This window comes from Geotrypetes seraphini, chromosome 5, assembly GCF_902459505.1.
Source record: "Geotrypetes seraphini chromosome 5, aGeoSer1.1, whole genome shotgun sequence".
In the NCBI taxonomy this organism is placed as follows: Eukaryota; Metazoa; Chordata; class Amphibia; order Gymnophiona; family Dermophiidae; genus Geotrypetes; species Geotrypetes seraphini.
This window is the reverse complement of record NC_047088.1, coordinates 238,931,478-238,947,147: the sequence shown is the minus strand read 5'-3', so window position 1 is coordinate 238,947,147 and position 15,670 is coordinate 238,931,478. Positions and strand designations below refer to the sequence as shown.

At 43.2% G+C, this 15,670-nt stretch overlaps 1 protein-coding gene across 1 annotated transcript in view; it reads right to left on the bottom strand.

Moving 5' to 3' along the window:
• The window catches only part of NCKAP5 (NCK associated protein 5), a 1,115,675-nt gene that overhangs the window by 161,877 nt on the left and 938,128 nt on the right, over nt 1-15,670 (bottom strand). Inside the window, 3 exon segments of the mRNA XM_033946444.1 lie at nt 1,231-1,408; nt 4,556-7,469; nt 7,472-8,255. Of these exon segments, the coding sequence (XP_033802335.1) occupies nt 1,231-1,408; nt 4,556-7,469; nt 7,472-8,255 (3,876 nt within the window).

Sequence of the window (15,670 nt, the reverse complement as noted above, 5' to 3'; positions counted from 1 at the left end):
ACTTCATATTATGAACTCAACACATTACCAGTTTTTAAAAATAATTTATATTCTGCATATCCTACAATTCTATTATGGGCTAAAGATCTGGACCACTTGCATATGCATACTACTTATGGGGAATTTAGGAAACACCTAAAAACATATCTGTTCTTGAAGTATTTAGGTAACTGACCTATACAATCTTAGTCCACAACGACTGATCCCCAGAGCTGTTAACTAACCCTTATCTTTGTTAATTCTACTTAATTTGTAGCATCTTTTAATCATTGTAAACCGCATAGAACTTCATGGTCCTGCAGTATATATACTGTTATTATTATTATTATGCAGATTACAAATTATTCGGGTACTCAAGCATTTTTTCCTAACTCACACTGTATCTAATGTACCTGGGGCAATGGGATTAAGTGTCTTACCCAGGGTCACAAGGAGCAATGTGGGATTTGAACCCATAACCTCGGGGTAGCTCTAACCATTGCACCACACACTCCCACACCCCCCCCCCCCCACCTCCAAAATGAACTCAACACATTACCATTTCAATTGCACAAATATTTTTAAATATTGTACAGCTCTTAAACGGTAACTATTCCTTTTTATAAAGCACACCAAATATTGGTAATTTGCATTCAATTTGTAAAACGTGAAATAACACGCTGATCGAGGCTGTCTGAGTAAACAATTGACCTACCACCTAAAAGCACGTTTAACTTGTGTATAACCAGGGGAAAATTTACAAAAGCATTTGTGAAGAGCCACCACTGCCCACATATAATTAAAATCTTCACACTCAGAGATTCCTGCACAGATGATACCGTTCAAATAGTCCTTTCCTGCCTGTGCCTGGTACTCAATGTTTAGCTCTCAAGTTAAAAAAAAAATTGTGATACTGCAAAAACCTGAAGGTATAATTTTGACGCGGTTTTTTCTAATGTGGTTCCACACCTTCGTGTAATTTTTTTTCTCTCTAAGAAAAATACTAGCCCATGAAACTTTTCACAAAAATAATTGGAAATGAACACACTGCTCTATCATTCTTATTAATATAGTGGGTTGTTGTTTTTTTTTCTTTTTTAAAAAAAAGCTTAAACCTCAAGCTTATGCCGTCAAAGCGTGCCTCTTGTGACTCTCGAGAAAACCAAGAACCAATATCGGAGTCTGAACACCATTAACAATGCCTTAGCACAGTAAAAAAAAAACAACAAAAAAAACCACCCCACAACTTACCAAGGTCTCATTCTGCATTTCCATATCAGATTTCAGTTTGCTGTTTTTCTTGTGGTTTCCTTGAGTGCTGATATTGCTGCTGGGAAGAGATGAGCCTTGGGAACTGCCCTTCGACACTCTCCTGCAGGAAACATTATTTGATCCACTTTCTGTCTGCTGAGCCGCTTTCTTATCAACTCTGCAGGTAGAAAGCGATTCCTCTGATAAATTACAATGCCCTTCTTCAATCATTTTAGCTTTCCCGTTCCTTTAATGCCTAAAGTAACCTCTTTGTACCTCTCCATCTGTAGACCTATGAGTGATAAATGTTTTTAACTAGCTTTGATCAAATATGCCACTTGCAATTTCAGGTAATATATCAATTTAGTCTTGCAGATATAATGATTTATTTTTATAGCTGGGAATGCTGTAAGGCAAAGTGGGAAAGATCGTAGAAGCATTGTTGTGTCCTTATGGCCTAATGGGGAGGCAACTGTAAATGGAATTACTTCTGCCTGCTTACTAGGGCGCTGGCTGGTTGTCTTTCGTCTTGGGAAAAGGAATGAACCCTATTTGCTCTTTAAGCTGACTGGATGCATAACTGGTTTTATAGGTTTGCTATCTGAAAAACTTCAATAAGGAAATGTGAACATAACTTACTGGGGCACTCAAGGAAATCAAAGAAATGGATTGAGGTGCTTTCTATTTTGTGCCAGAATTTTTTTTTTGGGGGGCGGCAATGGTTAACATGGGTACCTCACTTTTGGGTACCCCATTTCTGCTGTCTTCCTTTGTTTTCCCTTTCCCTCTCCCCCATACCAAAATTGCAAAATACTTTAGCTGGATGAGGGGGGATCCTCAAGCTTTACCAGCTGCAAAATCAAGAGGCCACCTTCCACCAGCTTTCCAGGGCAGTGAAGACCACAGTAGAGAATGACATCCCCGCAGGAACTCAATTTCCCTGTTCCATCCATGCTCTGCCTTAACCACACAAGCCTCAAATACTTGTGATTTTAAAGTGTTTGAGGCTTGTGCAGATGAGGACGGAGCTTAGGCATTGGTGGAATGAGGCATTATGACATCACAATCTGAGCTCTAGAATGTTGCTACTTAGGATTCTAAAGTGTTTGAGGCTTGTGCAGATGAGGACAGAGCTTAGGTATTGGTGGAATGAGGCATTATGACATCACAATCTGAGCTCTAGAATGTTGCTACTTATGATTTTAAAGTGTTTGAGGCTTGTGCAGATGAGGACGGAGCTTGCAGGAATGGGGCAGGGACAGGAACAGAACTCGCGGGGACAGGAATATGAGTTCCTGTGGGGATGGGGGAAAATGTGTCCCCGTGTCAGTCTCTAAACCACAGCACACAGCAACAGAACATTATGCCATGATGCGGGCTGTCTGAGCATGCTCAGTTCTCACGGCACGTGCTCAGCAGCGGAACATTAAGCCACTTATGCTGCTGACTCTATGAACATACTCAGGTCTTGTGGCAAGTGCTTTCTCATGAACTTAGGATGCTTAAGGTGCTGATGCCAGTGGCTCAAAATGCTACTACTGGCTGCTGTGTTTTTTCACCGCACTGGACATCTGACATACAGCAGACAATGGCGTAGTGAAGGGAGTGGCGCCCCTCCTCTGCCCTTTTCTCAGCCCCCTCGCTGCTTCTCAACACCCCCCCTGCCACCCGCCTACCCCCTTCCCTTCCACCGTACCTCTTTAATTTTCCAGGAATGAGCAGCATCACAAACTTGCTGCTGGCATTGTATCTGCTTTCCCTCATATGCCACTTCCTAGACGCAGGACCCGGAAGTGATATCAGAGAGTGCTGACACCGAAGCACGCAGCCAGTTCATGATACTGCTTGCGGCAGGAAAATTTTAAAGGTACGGGGGAAGGGAAGGGGCGCATGTGCGCTGCAGGGGGTGGTCGGGGAGAGGCGGAGCGGAGAGGATGCCGGATGTTGGTGCCCTCAATAAGGCAGCACCTGGGGCGGACTGCTTCCCCCTTACTACGCCACTGACACAAGGCTTACCCCCTCTTTTACTAAGGTACGCTAATCGAATTAGCGCATGCTAAATGCTAACGCCTCCCTAGATTAACATTTAGGGTTTTTAGTGTGAGCTGGCGTGGTAAATGCTCCGACGCTTGGAGAATTTACCTTGCAGGCCCGCGCTACAGACCTCTAACGCAGCTTGATAAAAGGGGTGCTGGGGGGGGGATGGGGTGTTTGATTTTAAAAGGTAAAAAAACAAAAAAACAAGGTCCTATTTACTAAAGTGTCATATGATTTTGCAGTTAACACACACTAGCTTCCAAAATTAAGGAGTGGTAAACTTCAAATCTCTGTATTATCTGTTGGGAAATGTTCCCACTAATTTTCCATTCGATTAACCCAGAGGAAATGTCATCACCGTGCGTTAACACAGGGGTAGAGAACTCCGGTCCTCGAGAGCCGTATTCCAGTCAGGTTTTCAGGATTTCCCCAATGAATATGCATGAGATCTATTTGCATATTCATTGGGAAAATCCTGTTAACCCGACTGGAATACGGCTCTCGAGGACCGGAGTTCCCTACCCCTGCGTTAACAGCACAGCAGGTAATGCAATGTGTTGAGCCACATCTATTAACGGCATCACGTTATTTGCCGTGTTAACAGTTAACATGTATTAACCCATTTTCCATCTCTTCATCCCTTTTCGTGTTAGCTGCTAGTGCAAAAGATAACGCACTATACTTTAAAGACACCTTGTTAACTTAACACGGAGCCCATGTATTATTTGCTGCTTTAACAGCTAAAACAGCTTAGTAAATGGTCCCTCGATCCATGAAAACACAATTGTAAATAATAACATATATGTTACTCAGTGATCCAGGCCTGGGATAAAAAAAAATCAGATCGGTCGAATTAGCGTGCGCTAAACGCTAATGTATCCCTAGACTAAACATGCACGTGTTAGCGTTTAGCGCACACTAAATCGATTAGCGCGCGCTAATCGGTTAGCGCACCTTAGTAAAAGAAGGCCTTGGGCCCCCTTTTACCAAGCCACGTTAGGTTTTCTATCGCAAGCCGCTACAGTAAAAGCTCCAACACTCACAGTAGCCGGCAATAAAAGTCTCTAACGCGGCTTGATAAAAGGGTACCTTATTTATTTCTGTAATGCTTGGGAAAGCATATGCAAATTTTTTTTTTTTTTTTAACTATGGGCCTGTTTTACAAAGTCGCAGCAACAGCCCCGAAGCCCATAGAGATTTAAAGGGCTTCGGGGGCTTTGTATAACAGGCCCTATATCTCAGTTTTTAAAGTGTGTTTCACTTTAAGCAATTCTACCAGGTAGTCTACCTGTTTAAGAGCTCCTTCATGAAAGTGTCTTTTTCTGAGAATTTGGCATTTGTAGATTCATTCTTCTGCTCCAGCTGTATTTGGCATGGCACTACTTGGGAAATATTTGCATTCTCTTTATCTTTTAGGCCACTTTCTAGAATATCATCATTTTCCACTTCACAGTTTTCATTTTTCTTTTTGTCTTTTTTTTTGTCGACTTTGGCCTGCTTATTTCCAGACCCCGAACTAGACTTAGTCTCTGTTTTTTCCATCTTAGGCTTGGGAATATCCGTCTTTTTGCTGTTCAAGGCTGGCAATTTACTTTTTCGAAATCCAAACCAGTTTGCAATTGAAGGACCAGTCTTTTGCTTGGATTCGGTGCTTGGAGATCTGATTTGCCCCTGCCCCTTCTGCACATTCTCTTGGATACCCAACATGACTTTTTCTTCTATTGTAGAGTGGATAGCAGTTGCATTTAAAACACTTGCCATCTCAGGTGATTTGATGTTGTCTTGCCTTTGCAAAGTTTTTGCTTCAAGTTTTGAAGGACTTTGCAATTTTTCCACATTTTGAAATCTTTGTGGCGATAAACATTTTGGTGAAGATTCTAAATTCATGTCACTTTGAATTGCCTTTTGCTCATTATGTAAATGTTGTTTCAATTTTTCGGCGTTTTGCTTGTTAATGGTTGTCTCACATGCATCTTTCTGTAGTGCAGATTCTTTTACTTCACCTTTTGAAATGCTTTGAAACAAGTCTACCTTTGGTGGCATTCCACAAGGGAGTTTACTTGGACTGCCATGCTGGCTCCCTGAACTGCTCATACTCCCATGAGACCCTTGCCTAGAGAAGGAATGCTCTAGCACTTTTGAAGCAGAAGGGCTTTCGGTATTCGTACTTGAGTTTTGTCTTGTTAAAGAGTTTCCCCTATCAGCAGAGTTTGTAATAATCTGAGTACGCACTTTCCCAGGTCCTTCAGATACAGAGCTAGCTGATTTCTCTCCAACATAAATGCTAAAACTCTGACTACGTGCTTTTGCTCCATTCATGCCAAGAGCAGGCTTTTGGTATGTCTTGTTACTAGAAGAAACACATCTCTTGCCCATCTTGCCTTCCATTCCATCTTCTCTATCTGGCATGATGTAACTACTTTCTATTGAATGAGGAGATGATGGCTCAACTTTTGTCTCATCATCTTCCTTTGTTATATTGGTTGGTTGAAAGTTGGACTCATCTTGCTTAGATTTAGTAAAAGTCACATTCTCTTTTGACGCTGCATTAATACAGTCTTTTTCTTGTTTCCCTGGTATGGTAGAACTTTTCCTCATCAGTTGCGGAGATTTCACAAACACTTTTAGTCCAACAGGGAGGCGAGTTTTTAAAATCTTTTCATGAAGATTTTGGAAAGTATTTACCGTCTCAGAGGTGCGAGAGGTTGGAGGTGACTGTGAATTATTAACCTGAGATATTAAAGGCTCATTACTACTGCTTATGTGATACTGTGGTGATATGGGCAAATTACCAGGTGATCTATGCGGTTGGGGCATTCCATTGTCATTAGACTGTCCCTTTTTGTTTGGGACTGCACTCTTTTCAGAACACTCTAGTGGTAAAAAGCCTATGGCAGAAATTTTAGTAGTCCTTCTTAATTCCAATTCTGACATATCTTGATTCTTACAGTGTAGAGGGAGATGGAAGGATTTTGTAGAAATTTTTTGGGGAAAAACTTTTGAGGAACCTTGGCAACTTTCCAGAGAGCTTTGGGATTGATGAGGTATGAACTTGTTTTGTGCAATAATGTCTGAACTAGAGCGAGTTACGTCAACTGCAGGAACTTCAGACACTTTTCTTACTTGCTTCTCATTGTTAGGCTGATTATGGAAAGCAGCTGAATTTGCAGAATTTTTTAAGGGTGACAATTTAGATGCATTTTTTGTTAATTCAGTGGAAATAGTAGAACCCAGTTTTATGGATAGCAATGGAGGTGGTTCATAATTTGGCCTTATCAACAATGATGATGATCTACCTGGAGGAGTTGGTGGTGATGCGGAGTGGATGATTTTTGACCCTCCATCACAGTAAGTATCCTTTGTTGGAGATTCTCCATAGTCACAGGGCTCTATAATACTGCATGGAGACAGTGTAAAGCCTGGAACTTGACTACCTGAATTCTTTATCCAGTCATTCTTTGCTGGAATTTTAGAGTTTCTAGGAAGTTGTACAGAACATTTTGAGTTCTGCAAATTTGGTTTTGAATCTAGACTGCAAGGTGGACCTGGTGTCTTTAAGAATCTTGAAAGTTTTACTGGAGGCGATGATGGCGATGCTTCTAGTATCGGGTGATTGGTTGAGGAAGGTATACTTGTGATATCACTGTTTGTTTGAGATTTCTGAGACAAAAATGTTCCTTTGCTAGGTATTTTAGACAAGTTATGTCTCTGACTATTTTCTGCAGATAAACAAGATATAGAATTGGTCTTGTATGATATATTACATGGCGATTTTATCAGCTTTTGTGAACTTTGTAATACTGGCCTGGTAGAGTTTGAAGATTCAGTAGATGCAATACTGTTTTCATATTTTATGGAGTCCTGAATAGTTAGTACTTCATTTTCATCTTTATCTGTCTTTATAACAACATAGTTTCTCAAATCAGCTGTATTCTGAGTATTACTTGCTCCACGAGGAAGAATATTAGCACATTCTCTAGTGGGCCTAGTTTGTTGGTTTGATGAGATTTCATTTCTAGCAAGACTGACCACTCCTGTCTGATGAGAGCTGAATTCAATTGGCTCTCCATCCTCTGCATCAAATATTACAGTGATACATTCTTGAGAAGAAGTTTTTTTAATTACTTTTTGTTGCTTAATGAAATTAAATGTCTTTGACCTAGTATCTGAGTGAGTGGGTTCTTTTTTCTCCTCTTTATTAGTGAATAGGATTTTGCACTTTTGATACCAATAAGCCTGCCAATGTCCTTTATATTATTATCCTCTGTAAATGGAGATAAATCTGAAGGACTTTTCTCATCGCTGCTTCCTATGTGTAGCTCATCCAGAATGTCGTTGTCATCAGTGTCTGAGAGTTGTATATTCAGGTCTTTACATACCCTGCTGGCAGGACTTTTCTCTATCGGCAACACAGGCCCCTCGGTAGGTGCAGACAATTTTACCTCTGACTGAAAGCCATCAACAAAACTAGTCAGTTTCTCAGGTCTTTCCTTTGAATTAAAATACGAAACTTTTTCCAGCGAATGTTTCCCACTGGGTTCCCATTCAAACAGACTGTCTGAAATACTGTGCGTTAATTTCTTACAATACATTTGGCAGTCCTTGCTCTGTACTTCGTGCAGCACTGCTAACACCGAGGACTCATCGTCCGCATCGTCGTGGGAATCCGAATCGTAAATGAAAGTTTTCCTGTGCTTGGAGCAGAAGCCGCTCGTTTCTTTTGGCTTGCAACGAGAGGGCTCGTTGTGGCTACTGTATTTAATTCCCGGAGAGTAGATTCCTTCATTGGAGTCCATGCAATCTTTGTAACCATATTTTGATTTAAGGGTGGGGGGTTCCAGTAAGCCTTTTCTTTCCTGTAACTTCTTTAGCCCTTCCAAAATGTGGCTTTCTTTGATGCGGGTAGGAGGTAGTTCATCGACAGGACTAGAGAGGTTGCTGGGGGCTGAGGAAGCAATGCTAATTCTTTTATCCCAGCTTATGGATGACTGAAACAAAAGAAAAGTCAAAATTATAGAGAAAAATTTTACAGTCAGCAATCTTTTATGCAGTACAGAACTGCTAATGAGTTCACCTCATATACCTGTAATGTAATATGTAAACTGCTTTAGTTCTACCACCAAGAACTAATAATAGTAATGTAACACCCCCTCTGGAGTGTTCCCAGGTGCCCCCTGGTCAGCTCTGTCTTCCCCAATCAGAGCCTTAAGCCCCTCCCCGTGGCATCCCAGAATGCATCGGAAAGAGGAAGGCCTGCCATTATGGAGTGATGGGTCGGCCAGCCAGAGGGTGTGAGCGTCCCTCCAGCCGGGGTGTGGGTAGGGACCTGAGTCTTAGGTGTGGGGGAGGGGGTGCCGTGGTTGTGTGTTCGGGTTTGGGAGGGTCGAGTTCAGGGTCTGGGTGGCGGCAAGAGGGAGTGGCCATCCCTCCTGCCTGGCTTACTTCGTGGGCTCTGGCGGGAGGGAGATCCCTGCTGCAGTAGCTCAGCAGATCGCGGCAGGAAGATTCCCTTACCACGATCAGCCGATGGCAAGGGATCAGGCGCAACTGTCTAACTGGCGCCTGCGACATGGCCGCCGGTTAGAGAATCGGGCCAGTTAGGTGGAGTTGGGCGTCTGTCCCTTAAGGCAGAAGCAATTCTGTGTAGGGCGCTAGTGTGCGATTCTCAGCTGCTTCTTAGGTGGCTGCAGAAACCAACGTCCTATACAAAATTTCCCCCTTTAGCTTCCTTTTATGAATTCCCGACTAAGTGACAATAGTTTAAAATGAGGGCTGGAGTTCTAGCCATTGCAAATGAAGAACATTTGCTCCAAATGTATTGGTGAAATGGAAGCACTGACACCACAAACTAAAACAGCAAAATTACGAAAATAGTGGGGAAAAAACTCCGTGGGAAAAAGGCAGCTGTTTCAAAACACAATACAATCTGGTTATATTTCTATTACTGGTTATTAAAAAATAAAAACCTCCACTCTTATCATATTACTTTATACAACTTATCAAAACTTCAAAAATACAAAATCTTATAGTGAGCAGTGCAAAACTCAAATCATCAACCAAAGTGACTAAAGCAGGGATGGGCAACTACGGTCTTCGAGGGCCGGAATCCAGTCGGGCTTTCAGGATTTCCCCAATGAATATGCATTGAAAGCAGTGCATGCAAATAGATCTCATGCATATTCATTGGATAACTCATGCAAACCCTGAAATCCTAAAAACCCGACTGGATTCCAGCCCTTGAGGACTGGAGTTGCCCACCACTGGACTAAAGAGTTCTTAAACATTCTTCTATATATGGCAATAATTCAGCTATTACAATAAGCTATAACCAAAAACTTGAAAATCACTTAGCTAATCTAATCTAATCTTCATTTTTTATACCGAATCTACTCCCTACGGAGCTCGGCTTGATTTACAGTTCGTTAAAAAATGAAACATAACAAGTAAAAACTGTGGGATAAAAGCAGAAATTGGTTAGATTAGATGGATGGAAAAAGTTAGAAAAAAATATGTTGAATTGCTTAAAATTAGTATATGACAGCTAGAATCAAATTGACTATTGTGAAAACAACCAGGTTTTTAAAGTTTTTCGAAATTGAAATAATTGATCTACCAGTCTTAGAGAATCTGGAAGTCCATTCCAAATTCTCACCAATTTAAAAGTAAAAGATTTACTAAGCTTAGCTGTATAACCAACTATTTTCAAGTGATTTCTGTTACACCGCTAAGTGATTCATAAGTAATATTCAAGTTTTGGGGCAAATAACTGCATCATTGCCACATTGGCTTGGATATTCCAGAGTATTTAAGATTTAAGAACTCTTCAGACACGTTTTTTGCTGTTTTGTGTTTTGCACTGTTCACTATAAGTTTTATAAAGTATTTTAAATTAAAGAACCTAACAGAGGAGTACACAAAACGATTGAAGACAAAAAAATCTCCCCTGACCTCAAAAGGATAGGAGGGCTGAGACGGCTACAAGAACCTCAATCTAAATCATTAGTGTAAGTGGAAAAAGTCCTCATTCTCACAGGGCAGTTGGGGAATTACAACCCCTATGTGCACAGCTGGGGGTCAGGGGACACTTTTTTGTCTTCAATCAAGTTTTATAAAGTGGCATGGAAATAGTGAAGGCCTTTAAAAAAAAAAAAAAATCTGTGTTTAAGAACAGCTGACAATTTTCTCCTGAGCTATTTCTCCACTATCTTTGTGGGAAGTGTGTGGTGCAGTGGTTAGAGCCACAGTCTCAGCACCCTAAGGTTGTGGGTTCAAATCCCACACTGCTCCTTGTGACTCCAGGCAAGTCACTTAATCCCCCATTGCCCCAGGTACATTAGATCAGTGGTTCCCAACCCTGTCCTGGAGGACCACCAGGCCAATTGGGTTTTCAGGCTAGCCCTAATGAATATGCATGAAGCAAATTTGCATGCCTATCACTTCCATCATATGCAAATCTCTCTCATGCATATTCATTAGGGCTAGCCTGAAAACCCGATTGGCCTGGTGTTCCTCCAGGGCAGGGTTGGGAATCACTGCATTAGATAGTGTGAGCCTGCCAGGACAGATAGGGAAAAATGCTTGAGTACCTGAATGTAAACCACTTAGACCAGGGGTCTCAAAGTCCCTCCTTGAGGGCCGCAATCCAGTCGGGTTTTCAGGATTTCCCCAATGAATATGCATGAGATCTATGTGCATGCACTGCTTTCAATGCATATTCATTGGGGAAATTCTGAAAACCCGACTGGATTGCGGCCCTTAAGGAGGGACTTTGAGATCCCTGACTTAGACTATAAGTGGTATATAAATGCTTAAATTAAAAAAAAAAAAAAATACTTTCTGTATCATTTTAGATTGTGGTGTCGGTGCTTCCATTTGCTTTCATTGTTTGCCTGCAGAGGTAAGCGGCGTCTGAGCCAACTCACAGGCGTGGTCTGAACTAAGAACATAAGAATTGTCGCTGCTGGGTCAGACCAGTGGTCCATCATGCCCAGCAGTCCGCTCCCGCCGCGGCCCTCTGGTCAAAGACCAGTGCCCTGACTGAGACTATCCCTATCAGGGTACGTCCTTGTTCAGCAGGAACTTGTCTAACTTTGTCTTGAATCCCTGGAGGGTGTTTTCTTCTATGACAGACTCCGGAAGAGCGTTCCAGTTTTCCACCACTGACCCTGGATATTCAATGCTGGGGTTTCAGCGTCACTCGAACGTTAACCAGACATTGGCTGATACTCAGGTAAGCATTTGCTTAACTTTACTGCATAAAGTTAGGACAGGCTTTTTGCTGTCTTGATTTTGTGTGGTTACTTAGTGGGCTGAAAATTGTCACTCCGTCTATGCGCTTCTCCAGGTGTGCCCCTAATATAGGTGGTTAGAGGATGGATGGTTAGTGGGGATATTGAGTGGCACTAACCGCTTAAATGCCGCTGATAACCCCGGGCAAAGCCATTTAAACATTCTGTCTGTTTAAATGGCTTTGACTATTGGGTCCTTTGGCTCATATTCTATAAACAATGTCTTAGGTTAGGACTGGTATGTGCCCTTCTGGGGCCTAACTCAAGTGCAAAAAAAAACTAAAAACGTAGGTGCCTACCAGCGCCTACAAGAAAGATGCTTGGATCTGCTTTAAGGAACCTGGACCTGCTTTAAGGAGCCTAACGCCAATGTAGGCTTGGCTAACGCCAGAAGTGATATCAGGCGCCTTAAAGCATCTCCGTAGCCATGAGTCACATAAAAGTTAGACGCCAGAAACGTAGGCCTGGCCTATGTTTCCGGAGCCTACCTTTCACGAGGCCATGGTTCTACAAACGGCACTGGTCGTGAATGACATACGACCAGCAGCCATTTCTTAGGCGGTCGCTGAAATCTGCATCGGTTGTAGAATCCAGCCTTTTGGCCCATATTCTGTAAATGGTGCCTCAGGTTAGGTGCTGATAGGTGTCCTTCTGGTGCCTAAGAAGTGGAAAATAGAGTTTATAAAAATAAAAGTGTTTAAAAAATGTAGGCACCTAATATTAATGGTGCCTGCATCGTGACTACAGAGGTGCTTTATGGAACCTAACGCCACAGTAGGCATGGATAACACCAGAAGTGGCTTTAGGCGTCGTAAAGTGCCTCCGTAGCCGCGATTCACGTGAAAGGTAGGCACCGGAAATGTAGGCATTGAAAATCTTGGCCTCCATTTCCTAGCGTTACCAGATTTTCACGACGGAAAATCCGGATCCATGGTCCCCCCCCAGGACCGCCTCCAGCCCTAGCCCCACCCCCAGATGGCATCCAAGCATGCGCAGACGTGATGCAATGACATCACTGCGTTTCATCCTCACATGTGCGGATGCTCCTTCCCGACGCAATTTTGTCGGGAAGCTTTTCCATACTCGGACAAAGTGCCGGGTTTTGAAAAGCCATCTGGACCCCCGGACATATCCTGTAAAAGAGGACATGCTCGGGGAAATCCGGACTTCTGGTAACCCTAACATTTCCGGCACCTACTTTTCCCAAAGCCACGATTCTATAAATGGCGCCGGTGCATGACTGCCATGCGATCAGCAACCAATTTTTAGGCAGCCGCCGATACCTACCCCGTTTGTAGAACCTGGCCCTCTGCGTTTATTTGCCGAGTGATTATGCTGGCGTAAGATTTTATGGAGGAGGAGTGGGCAGTTAGAATGGTGTCAGGTCAAAAGCGCGCTGGGACAAAGGCGCACCCAGACAATTGAGCGCAGCGCGGAGGCGTGCGCCGCTCTAAATTACAGTTTTTAGGCCTCCGATGGGGGGGGGTGTGGGGGGGAACCCCCCACTTTACTTAATAGACATCGTGCCGTGTTGTGGGGGCATTGTGGGGGGTTTGGGGGGTTGTAACCCTCCACATTTTACTGAAAACTTCACTTTTTCTCTGTTTTTAGGGAAAAAGTTAAGTTTACAGTAAAATGTGGAGGGTTACAACCCCCCAAGCCCCCCATAACGCCGGCGCGATGTCTATTAAGTAAAGTGGGGGGGTTCCCCCCCATGCCCCCTCCGTCGGAGCCCTAAAAACTGTAATTTTCTTCGGTGCGCACCTCCGCGCTGCGCTCAATTGACCGGGCGCGCCTTTGTCTTTCGCGCCGTTGTCTATGAACCAGTTAGAATGCTGGATAGTCCTGGCTGTTCCAGTTCAGTTTGTTAAGCTTCTTGATGTACTGGGCTGCATGCTTATACTGTTGGAAGTATAATGAACTTTGCATTGTAAGATCATAACTCTTGCTTTCAAGATGATAAGCTGCCCTATGCTATAAAGCCAAACAGACTGTACAGTGTGGACCGGATTCAAACCCCAGGGGTGGTGCAAACGTCCAGCATAAAGGGGATTTATGTGTAGAAAACAGCTGAATCAGCCAAATTGCTTGGCTGATTTGGCCTTTTGTGGTATACGAGTCCCTTCTTCACAAGAAATATATGTTGGCCCTGGGGTTTGAACTGGAGCATCTGATTCTCAGCAAGCATAATCGCTGAAACACAGGTCATTCACGACAAAGCAATGCCCCCAATTTGTATGAAATATCCCAGGTTTTACTCCCACTCTATAAACTACTCTGGAAAATAAAAGACGTTTTAGAGTTTATAGATCGAGTACCATCCTAGAGTTAATTTTGCTGGCTGTTAAGGTTCTGAATTAAAGAAAAAAAAATAGCTATGTTTTAGTCTTTCTGCTCATCAGGACAGAATATTAATGTTCAGAAAAAGCACTGTATTTGAATTTGAATTTTGATTTAATTACTTGCCTTTTCAAATCAAGCAAATTACACTTTGGTGTGTTAAAGAGACTAAAATTAAATCATCTAAGTGTAATATTGTCCTGTAATATCTTTAATCTGATTCAATTTATTTTTTTGCACTTCCTCCCAGGCCTGGATTTACCCTCAAGCCATATAGGCCTGTGCATAGGATGGCACATTTTTTGGTGAGGTAAAATTCTTCACCCTGGAGACTTTTGATCATATTCTTCTGGTTCCCCTGTATGAATCTTTTGCTCTAAATCTCTGAATTCACATTCAACCCAGCATGGGTATTCAGTCTCTACCTTCTATCTTTCCTAGCCCAATTTGGTATGAGGTATCCAGGTTAGAAAATGTATGACCAAGTCAAGATATTCAACATTTGCAAGATATGGGAGCCCGAGACCCCCGTGTTGATTAGCATAAGGTAACACGGGGCTGGTTGGCCCTCGTGTCGCCCATCGGCTGGGGTTGTTAGGGGGCGGGGGTGAAGAGTGGAGAACTGTGAGGTGAGGATTGGTGGTGGGCCTGCCAGGTAGGAGCTTTTTAAATTAATTGGTGGAAAGGCTGGGAAGCGTGCGTGGGGGTGAGGTTTTTTAAGGACGGGACCTTGGAGGACTCGGCTCCTTCCGGGGTCCACCCGTTGCTTTAGGCAGTGGATGGTAGCTCGGGGGTGCAGATCTCCCGTGCTACTGGGTCATTGAGGCTCATCAGGTGATGAGTGGTGGGCCAGCAGGGTGCCGTACCTGGTGGGTCAGGTAACCCAGATAAAAGGGGCATGAGGGACATGCCACCCCTCTGACCCTTGCTGAGGTGGCGGGGTCGAGGGCACTGAACTATGTAATTTGGTAGCTCAGGAGGAGCTCTTTTGGTTATGATGTTAATTTAAGTTTTTTAGCCAGTGAAGTGAACTCTCTACCACTGCCATTCCACCATTGTGGAGGTGGGAGGGCCCCTGCCTGAGGCTTTTTCCTCCGTTAGAAATGATCTTTTGGCTTGTGCTATGGTGCTATTGATATACCATCTGACACAGTGCATATCATTATTGTGAAAGTGTTTTGCTCAACTATTGTTGGTCTTCACAAACATCTGAGGATTTTTGTTAATTTAAGTTATGACATGTTAATGTGTTATGGTTTAATAAACTCAGCTGTGGCTAATTTTTACCATCGTAAGGACTGTAGCGTGTTTTGTGGTAGAGAGGTGGTGGAGGAAGGTCAAGATGGTTGGAGGAGGGGTGAGTATATAGGCGGACAGCAGGGCCTATCCAGATCCCGCTGTTAATTTAATAAAAAGCTCACTTGAACATAGAACCAGATAAGCATTTGGAAATAAGTACAGTAGACTTATCTATTTTATAAACAACCCATTCAAATGAGTGGCGTCATTAGGGGCTTTGGGTAGGGTTACCAGATGTCAAAATTTACCCGGATATGTCCTCTTTTTAGAGGACTGTCTGGGTGTCCAGACGTCTTTCTAACCTGTAAGCAGTTTGTCCGGATTTACAGCTCGGGGCTGTGCCTGGAAGGGTCTTCAAGCATGCTCGGATGTGACGCGATGATGTCACACCTGTGCATGCATGCGTGTGATATCTATGCGCAGCATCTGCACATGCTCAGAGGTCCTCCCAGACACAGCTGCAAACTTAAGAGGTG